Here is a 10,776-nt window from a genome sequence, read left to right as displayed (position 1 = left end):
GAGTCGGAGACGACTGAACGATTGGACTGACTGAACTCATCACTCACCCAGCTGAAGTCTCTTTCCTCTAAATGTGTAATGAACACTCGTTTCATCTAGATTGCCTCTTGTGAATGTGATGTATTCTGCTTCTATTTTAAATGCCAGAAATCAGGAAAATATTCTGTACTTGTTTGTAAGATTCTCAAAGGCTAGGGACTTTGGGAAACCTCATTCTTCCTAGCTTCTAGGACATGATTTGATAAGGAAACTAAAAGGCTCTTACTGGTATACACTCTGAGTTTATTTCAGATTGATACTTATGAATTTCTATTACGCCATGTATCTACTTCCATCCGATTCCTCTTAAGACCAGCAGAGAACCATCCCATAAGACAGTTGCCTGGGGACAGCCTTAAATTAAGAAATGAACAACCTTAACTGGCCTGCATAAAACAGTATGCAACACAGGCCTTTCTCATCATGTTTACAAGCCCAACGAGGATTCAAAAAACAGACTTCATTACTTCACTACTGGAAACTTGAAATCACCTTTTTTTCTTGCTCTCCATCAGTGGAGAGTGTAAAAAAGGCAGTGCAGTAGTTGCTTTACTACTGAATTTGCACAAAAGAAACTTGATTCTCTTAAAATTAGTTAATTCTTTCCAAGATAACCACCACAAAAATCTGCAAGTTCTAATAAAGTTCCTTAGAGTGTGGGTGGAAGATCTCTTACTAAGCTTTTTGTGTTGTCCTCAGCTACTAAAATCAGGCTCTTAATAGATGCTCAATAAAGGAACGTTGGCTTGAAGATACTCTGGCAGAGAAGTACTAAATCCTGTTGCAGCCTTCTTCATCCCCTGCAGGTGGTGCTGGGAGACAGTTTACTTATTTACTTATTTAATCATAATTGTATGGGCAAGCAAAGGTGTCCTGGTGCTGGTTTAAAGCTGCTGTAATTATCTTAATTTCTTCCTCCTCTTCACTCTAATTACTGGGTCACAGAGGAGAACAGACTGGAAAAGGTGATGCAGATGAAGAGAAGCAGGGTTTTGAGATAATTGATGGTGTCTCCCAGGCCTGGCAGTGGAAATATTCTGTAGAGATTTAGGAGAAAGGGATTTTGTACATTTGTACAAAAGATTTTGTACTTTCCAAAAGAGAAGATACATTCAGGAAAGTCTCCTATACCACCATCTGACCATCTCCCACAGATGTGCTCTATTAATTCCAGCTCTGTATTTGTCAACCCCATACTTCCAGTATTTTTCATGAAGGTTCGATATGACTGGCTGTCGGTATTTGGGGCTTCAGTCTTTAAGACTTCCTTTCCATCTCACAACATGTTCATTACACTTCCAAGTCAGTCAGTTTAAAGGATGAATCACTTACCTTTTAACATCCTGACTCTCCCGCTTGATCGAGAGCTGTTAAAAGGGTAGGGACTGTGTCATTATCACTTTTGTATCACTACTTCTTGTCTTGATGCTTGAAATGTAGCAGATCCTAAACAAATTAAATGAAAAAAAGCAATCAGTGAGTCAATAGGAATACTGCCAGCCACATACCTTATACTTTTCTCTTCTATCACCCTTTTCCTGAAGTTTTCTGAAGCCAAAAGTAGAGGCTAGCAATTACAGTATTAAATAAGGAAACTGGTATTTTTTAACTGACATAATGTTCCCAACTACATTTCTAACCGTATCTCTTGCACGTCCCCCGATATGAATCCTTCAGAACAACCAAATTGGTGTGTCCACTCTCTCTGATAATGCTTTATGTTTTCCTACCTCTGAGATTACGCCATTCCTCTATTTTGTCCTCAGTCTATCTTAATTAGTAATTCTCAAAATGATTCTCAGGGGAAGCCATGATATCAACACTATGTTCATAGTACTAAGATGCCATTTACTTTTCCACCTCATTCTCTCACAAGTATACAGTGGAGTTTTCCAGAAGCCATAAGACATTTGATATCACAACAGAGCAGATGACAGAATCCAGCTGTCTTCTGTTGCCAAATATTAAAATGCAAAGAGTAAATAAATTTTTAAAAATGCAAAATGTAAAACAACATCATTTTTCTGACTAAATGGTTTTGTTCTGGAAAACACAGATATTTTTTATAAAATTATTTACCTTAACATGTAATTTATTTAAATTACATTGACAAGTATTTTAAATTTTCTTGATTTAATTTCTAATATGATAAATATATAATCCTGGTGGCTCAGTCTGTAAAGAATCCACCTGCAATGCAGAAAATCGCCTGCAATGCATATGACCAGGGTTCAATCCCTTGGTTGGGAAGATCCCCTGGAGAAGGAAATGGCAACCTACTCCAGTATTCTTGCCTGGAAAATCCCATGGACAAAGGAGCCTGGCAGGCTACAGTCCATGGGGGTCACAAGATTTGGAAAGAGGTTAGCGACTAAACCCCCACCATGATAAATATGAATAGATATATAACTCACATAAACAAAATATCACTGATGTCCTCAACAATTTTTATTGATAGTGTACAGGAATGCAAGAGATTTCTGTGCATTAATTTTGTATCCTGCAACCTTACCAAATTCACTGATTAGTTCTAGTAGTTTTCTGGTGGCATCTTTAGGATTTTCTATGTATCATATCATGTCATTTGCAAATGACAGTTTTACTTCTTTTTTTCTACTTTGTATTCCTTTTATTTCTTTTTCTTCTCTGATTCCTGTGGTTAGGACTTTTAATACTATGTTGAATAATAGTACCAAGAGTGGACATATTTGTCTTGCTCCTCATCTTAGAGGAAATGCTTTCAATTTTTCACCACTGAGAATGATGTTTGCTGTGGGTTTGTTGTATATGGCCTTCATTATGTTGAGGGAGGTTTCCTTTATGCCCACTGTCTGGAGAGTTTTTATCATAAATGGGTGTCAAATTTTGTCAAAAGCTTTTTCTGAGTCTATTGAGGTGATCATATAGGTTTTATTCCTTACTTTAATATGGTATATCATACTGACTAATTTGCATATGTTGAAGAATTCTTGCTTTCCTGGGATAAATAAATCCTACTTGATCATGGTGTATGATCTTTATAATGTGTTGTTGAATTCTATTTGCTAGTATTTTGTTGAGGATTTTTGTGTCTATGTTCATCAGTGATACTGGTCTGTAATTTTCTTTTTTTGTGATATCTTTGGTTTTGGTATCAGGGTGATGTCTCAATAATTTTGAAAAGTATTAGTAAGGAGTCCAAGACTATAAAGTTTGGCAATGCTGATGTAAATCTTCTGTGCCCTTTAAAGTCCAAAAAAAGTCTTCCTTCTTGATAAGATCTTTGACCACAGCAAGTGGGGAGGAACTCCTTCTCTGTCTATAGCAAATACCTGGGGCACTTACACACTTGTGTTTCTTTTACTCAAGTGACCTAGTAGAACTTGCACCTCAAAGAAATTAGCATTGTTACACTGCTGCTGCTGCTGCTGCTGCTAAGTCACTTCAGTCGTGTCCGACTCTGTGTGACCCCATAGACGGAAGCCTACCAGGCTGCCCCGTCCCTGGGATTCTCCAGGCAAGAACACTGGAGTGGGTTGCCATTTCCTTCTCCAATGTGTGAAAGTAAAAAGTGAAAGTGAAGTCGCTCAGTCGTGTCCGACCCTTAGCGACCCCATGGACTACAGCCCACCAGGCTCCTCCATCCATGGGATTTTCTAGGCAAGAGTACTGGAATGGCTTGCCATTGCCTTCTCCGATTGTTACACTAAGAAGATTTAAAAACTTTTGCGTTTAATGATTAATTATAAACAATCATTTTACTTTCCAGTCTCTTATTATTGTCTTCCCAGCCTCAAAAGAAAATATTTTCTTGACTTTTCAATCTACCCTTATCACCAAAAAAGATAATGATAGTAAAGTTTTATATATATATATATAACATTTTTTGTGAAATTTTATTACAGTTATAAGTCTGATAAGTGTTCATTGTAAAAAAATGAAATAAAAAATTAGAAATTAAAAAAGTTAAATTCACCTACAATGACATCAACCTGAGGTAACAATTGCTAACATTTTATATATATACATATATATATATCTACTATACATATATTTTTCACTAAAGTTATACTGAACATACTATTATTTTTATATACTAAGATGCTGTTTTGCTTCTTACACTTATACAGTGTCTTATGGGGGATTTAAAAAAATTAGTAATGTTCATTTTAATAAGTGTGTTGTTGATACAGGTATTCATTTTTTCTTTAAATTAAATATGTACATTTTAATTCTCTTTTGTATGAAGGATAACTTAATAATAAATGAGTTTTCATAATCAGTGAATTTTTAAAATAATACATCATGAACATTTTTCTATGTCATTATTATTACATTATATGTTTTCTAGGGTTTACTTAACCCATATTTAACTCCACTGTTAGCATTAAAATTATTTTAATTTTTTAAAACTACAAATGATGCTTGGGTTTTCTTCCCTGTATACACATTTTGCATACATCTCTGTGATTTCCTGAGACTAAATGTAGAATTACAAGGTCGGGAAATATACACAATTTTAAGATATTTAATTCAAAAAATACAATCAGGGGCTTCCCTGGTGGCTCAGTGGTAAGGAATCCACCTGCCGAGGCAGGGGACACGGGTTCGATATCTGGTCTGGAAAGGTCCCACATGCCATGGGACAGCTAAGCCCATGCGCCACAACTACAGAGCCAGTGCTCCAGAGCCCATGCTCCACTACAGGAGAGACCCGAGCACGGCAACTGGAGAGTGGCTCCAACTTACCACAACCTGAGAAGGCCCCGGGCACAGCAGCAAAGACCCAGCACAGCCGTGACTAAATAAATAAATAAACCTTTTCAAAAAATATACCGTCATTTTTTGGTGCCACTTCTGCTTTCTCGCTAGAAGAAAAACAACTCTGCGAACGAGGAGAAAAATGAAGCAAAGAGTTTGAGAGACCTCGAGAGAAAGCTGGAAAAGCACATGTTGGGAGGGAAACTCACAGAGAAAAACGCTGCCAGAGAAGAAACAAGAGACGGGAAGAAGGGTGGGAAGAACGAACAGAGCTGAAGAATGACTTCAAAGGGATAAACAGGGCATACTGGAGACAGAAGGTTTCAGAGTTAGGCAGATGGTGGATTTAAAACAACTCATCCATTGTTTAGCATTGTGACCTTAGGCAAGGTACACAACTTCTTCTCTGTAAATGTGAAATGCAAAGAGCTTGGCAAACAGTTGGCACACAATAAATGGGTATTTCCTTCTGAAGAAATGGAATAAAAAGTGGGGAGAGGCAAAGGTGGGAGAAAGGAAATAGAAATGAAAAAAATAAGTGAATGGACAGAAAAACAAGAATTGCTTCTGAAGCCGAATTCTAATACTTTGGCTGCTTAATATGATGAGACAACTCACTGGAAAACTCTGATGCTGGGAAAGATTGAGGGCAGGAGGAGAAGGGGGCGACAGAGGATGAGACGGTTGGATGGCATCACCGACTCGATGCACATGGGTCTGAGCAATCTCTGGGAGACTGTGAGTGAAGGACAAGGAAGCCTGGCTGCTGCAGTCCAAGGGTCACAAAGAGGAGGACCCAACTCAGCCACTGAAGGACAACAGAAAAACAAAACTGAAGGAAAAATCCAATTTCACTTCACAAATTGTTACTTTTGTAAAAAGTCCTGATATAACATGTAACAATGAAATAGAGAAAAGAAAGAAACCAAAGCCATACATGAGCGTATGCCTTGAAAGGAATGAAAATGAAAGGAATGCTTATGAGAAAAGTAGATTAATACGTGAAAACAAAACCAAAGAAAAAAAAAGAATGTCAAACCTAAAAAAATCAAATGTGGACTCAAAATATTTGCAGATTTTTTTTTGACTTGGTATTTCCACTTAATAAAATGTTACTGTAGTTTTCTAAAAAAAGATAAATGAGAAAGATGCTGATGAGAAAAAAGGAGGTTATGATTCCAAGCACATTACATTCATTAAACCATTTTTACAGTTGGAAACAAATTGAAAGCTGGAAGCAAATCAACTCCAATACTCATTATTTTCACTGACCTTGAGCCGCTGAAGGCCTGCACTTTATACCTTTGCTCACACACGTGCACACCCTTTATCTTTCCCTTCTATCGAGCAGACACAGATGGCAACACCGGTTTACTACTCTGCTTTCTGTTACTTAACTTCTGGTCTTCGGTTTCTCTTCCACAAGCTAAAGACAGTTCTAGGAGTTAATCTCCTCTTCGTTGCATTTCCCAAGCTGGACTAGAAATCTTGAGAAAACAAGTTGTCTTTTTCTCATGAAAGTTTTTGGCACTTCATGCTTCTAAATGTGCCAAGAATGTCTTGAGACATTTTATTCGGATTTTCTGCTTGAAAATCTAAATTTTCAAGAACCTGCCTGCTCAGAGGTATAAGCACATCACCAAGATTTAATATGATTCCAAGAGAAAGTTAATAAAATCTTAGATTAATTTTAATTTAAAGACTTGAATTGGTTTTTATTTACTCCACAATAATGAATTCTTACTGGCTAAGACTTAACTAAGTTAAATGGCTAACTTAGTTTCAGATTGGTGGAACTATCACCTCAATGTGCTTAGTCACTCAGTCATGTCTGATTCTGCGACCCCATGGACTATAGCTCGCCAGGTTCTTCTGTCCATGGGGATTCTCCAGGCAAGGATACTGGAGTGGGTTGCCATGCCCTCCTCCAGGGGATCTTCCCAACCCAGGAATCAAACCCAGGTTTCCAGCATTTCAGGCAGATTCTTTACCGCCCAAGCCACCAGGGAAACCAATCACCTCAACAGGTGGTGGAAAATGCACTGTAATTGATTTCCATATTTGACTCCTTGTGGAGGAAAATGATAAGGAATAATAATGGCTTTTCACATAGCAAAATTTCTTTAGGCACTAACCAAGAAACATTAAAATATTATATAGCAAATATACCTTATACTTTAATTAAAGATACTCATCATTAGAAAATAGGATAAAAAACAACCAGTTGAAATAAAGATGATCTTATTCCAGTGTAACAGAAGCATAACTGGAGTTAGACTGCACGCCTGATGTATTCTAGACTGCTCTGGCTAACCATTAATCTCATCTCCTCCCACTCAGCAGGAATATCTTCCAGGCAATTTTCCCTTGTCTTCTCACTTTCATAATACCCATCTTCCCAGAACTCTGAAGTAATTGGGGATCTCAACAGAGATGAGTTAAAAACCCGTGTACATGTTCTAGATCAGTTTAGAGTTCCTAGGGCAAATTAGCTTCTCTGCCTCATTCCTTCCTTTGTCCTTGTTTTTCAACTTCCCCCTTTGGTAATTCCCTCTACCAGGAACTCCAAGGCACAGACTTCAATTAACAAAAGTGTTTGATTACATCCTCATAAAAATGGTGACATTCTTGGATAGTGATTAGTATGTAAACTTTCCGGTTTTTAGTTTTCTAAAAATGTTAAGTGTCTTAAAGTGTTAGTTACCTAGTCATGTCCAACTCTTTGCAACCCCATGGATTGTATGTAGCCTGCCAGGCTCCTCAGTCCATGGGATTCTCCAGGCAAGAATACTGGAGTGGGTTGCCATGCCCTTCTCCGGGAGGATCTTCCCAACCCAGGGATTGAATCCAGGTCTCAGGCATCGCAGGCATATTCTTTACTGTTTGAGCCACGAGGGAAGGTCTTAAAGGTTCTCAGAAAATACAATGAAAGAACCTTATAAAAAGTGCCTATTAGTCTACGCTAAAATTCTTTTTCTTTTTTTTGGCCATGCATCACGGCATACAGAATCTTTAGTTCCTTGACTAGGGATAGAACACTTACCTCCTGCAGTTGCCACCAGGGAAATTCCTATACTAAAATTCTTAACACAGAGTCAGCACCACTGTCTTTTCTGTACCAAAACTATAGCTCCTTTGAGAAACAAGAGAGTATCCTTTTAAGATGTCTGTGTGTGTGTGTTAAGTCACTCACTTGTGTCCGATTCTTTACAACCCCACAGACTGTAGCCCACCAGGCTTCTCTGTCCATGAAATTCTCCAGGCAAGAATACTGGAGTGGATTACCATCCCCTTCTCCAGAGGAACTTCCCAACCGAGGGTTCGAACCCTGGTATCCTGCATCGCAGGCAGTTTCTTTACCAGTTGAGCTACAGGGAAGGCCTAACATAAGATGCCTAGTTCTCTTAAACATACCAAATACAATGAGCTTTTCAGGCCATGAAGATATTTTTGATACAAGAATGTGCATCACTCTAGTAAAAAGACATATAATCAGCATTCCCTGGTAACTTATATGGTAAAGAATCTGCCTGCAATGCAGGAGACCTGGGTTCGATCTCTGGATTAGGAAGATATCTGGAGAAGGAAATAGCAACCCACTCCAGTATTCTTGCCTGGAGAATCCCATGGACAGTCCATGGGGTCACAAAGAGTTGGATACGACTGAGTTACTAACACTTTCATAGATTATGGATCAGTGAATAATGGAATTTTACTGATAATAATGTATATAGCCTAGATCTGCCCTGTCCAACATAGCAGCCGCTAACCACATGAATTAAAATTAATTAAAATTAAATTACAAATTCAGTTCCTCAGTCACACTACCTACATTTCAAATGCTCAGTAGCCACATGTGGCTATTAGTTACCCTCCTGGACAGCACAGACAGAACATCTACATCATTGCAGGGAGCTTTATTGAACAACACTGGTCTAGAAAAATTAAAGATAGCCTCAGACACTAATCAGTATAATTATCATCCAGTTATAAACAAATTTGAATTATATCTAAAAGGTGATTATATTTTCTTTTTAGCAGTCATAAGATGACATCATATAATCTTAATTAAGTAGCTGAGAAAAGTGTTAATTGAACAATTTAACCAAAATGCAAGAGAAATGTTTTAATTCACATAAACTATAAAACAGTTCTTACTTTCATCCTTCCTGTTATAAACTGACAAGTGCACATGTACATTTCAAATCTATATGATCAGTTTATTTCCCATGAGTTATATGGCAATTCTTCTCCAAGAAATAAATGAAGAATGAATTAAGTTCTATGAGAACGGGTGGAAACAGATTTTCCCAGTGGCTCAATCAGTAAAGAATCAGCCTGCAATGGAGACCCAGGTTCGATTCCTGGGTCAGAAAGATTCACTAGAGGTTGGCATGGCCACCCACTCCAGTATTCTTGCCTGGGAAATCCCATGCACAGAGGAGCCCGGTGGGCTACAGTCCATGGGGTCCAATAAGTCAGATATGCCTGAAGCAACTGAGCATACCCATGCTTTCTTAAATGTTTTAAAATTTTATTTCCTTTACATTTATATATAATTTTTATTATTTTTTTCAGCTATACCGTGGAGCACGCAGAATCTTCACTCCCCAGCCGGGGATGGAACCTGTGCTCCCTGCAGTGGAAGCGCAGAGTCTTAACCACTGGACCACCAGGAATGTCCCAAAGTCTATTTTCTTTAAAAAGTTCTTTGAGAGGTTAAGTTTCATAAACTGCAGACATGGAGAAAACTGTTTTGATGACAGCAATTTTTTCCCTATTTCCATCTTTGCAAGAATGTGGACAGAACATTCTAATGTATCTCCTGCCAAAGGCTTTCAGAGAATGGCTACAGATGAGACTGTTTTGGACCTGGAATTGGTTAGCTGTATTTTTCTTTCTGTTGTCAGCCTACACTGGGAAAGACACCTTGCTACACAGAGCTCATCATTTCTAAAATTATCTAAGAGCTTATTACTCTTGCCAAAAACTGTCCAAGTCAGAGAGTTTCACAAAGCAAACAAAGAAAATTCCCTTGATCCAGAGTTTTCAGGATGTAATGCTGTGTCTCACTGCCTCACCATGCATACATTCAGAACAGGAAAAAGCCAGAATTCTAGGATACTGAATCAGTTGTGCTGTTCTTAGTCGCTCAGTTGTGTCAGACTCTTTGTGACCCCATGGACAGAGGAGTCTGACGGCAGCTGTCCATGAGGATTCTCCAGGCAAGCATACTACTGTGGGTTGCCATGCCCTCCAGCAGATCTTCCCAATCCAGGGATCGAACCCAGGTCTCCTGCATTGCAGGCAGATTCTTTACCAGCTGAATTACCAGGGAAGCCCCATTGAATCAGTTACCTTCTATCAATAAAGCCACCAGAAACCTATAACCAGCTTTGTGTTTGGCATCAGTTCAGTTCAGTTCAATCACCCATTCATGTCCGACTCTTTGCAACCCCATGAATCGCAGCATGCCAGGCCTCCCTGTCCATCACCAACTCCTGGAGTCCACCCAAACCCATGGGCATCAAGTCAGTGATGCCATCCAACCATCTCATCCTCTGTCGTCCCCTTCTCCTCCTGCCCTCAATCTTTCCCAGCATCAGGGTCTTTTCCAATGAGTCCGCTCTTCACATCAGGTGGCCAAAGTATTGGAGTTTCAGCTTTAGCATCAGTCCTTCCAATGAACACCCAGGACTGACCTTCTTTAGGATGGACTGGTTGGATCTCCTTCCAGTCCAAGGGACACTCAAGAGTCTTCTCCAACACCACAGTTCAAAAGCATCAATTCTTCAGCACTCAGCTTTACTTTATAGTCCAACTCTCACATCCATACATGACCACTGGAAAAACCATAGCCTTTACTAGACGGACCTTTGTTGACAAAGTAATATCTCTGCTTTTTAATATGCTGTCTAGGTTGGTCATAACTTTCCTTCCAAGGAGTAAGCGTCTTTTAATTCCATGGCTGCAATCACCATCTGCAGTGATTTTGGA

The 10,776-nt window shown here is 38.8% G+C and overlaps 1 protein-coding gene across 1 annotated transcript in view; it reads right to left on the bottom strand.

Moving 5' to 3' along the window:
* Window positions 1-1,339: 1,339 nt before the first annotated feature.
* The window catches only part of OSR2 (odd-skipped related transciption factor 2), a 56,618-nt gene continuing 47,181 nt past the window's right edge, over window positions 1,340-10,776 (bottom strand). The window contains exon 4 of the mRNA XM_055432438.2: window positions 1,340-1,485. Coding sequence (XP_055288413.1) covers window positions 1,450-1,485 — 36 coding nt within the window. The 3' untranslated portion in view covers window positions 1,340-1,449. The remainder of the gene's footprint in view (window positions 1,486-10,776) is intronic.

This window comes from Moschus berezovskii, chromosome 16 (genome assembly GCF_049115385.1).
Source record: "Moschus berezovskii isolate FMDL1 chromosome 16, NW_MosBer_1.0, whole genome shotgun sequence".
NCBI lineage: Eukaryota > Metazoa > Chordata > Mammalia > Artiodactyla > Moschidae > Moschus > Moschus berezovskii.
This window is presented reverse-complemented; position numbering and strand designations above follow the sequence as displayed.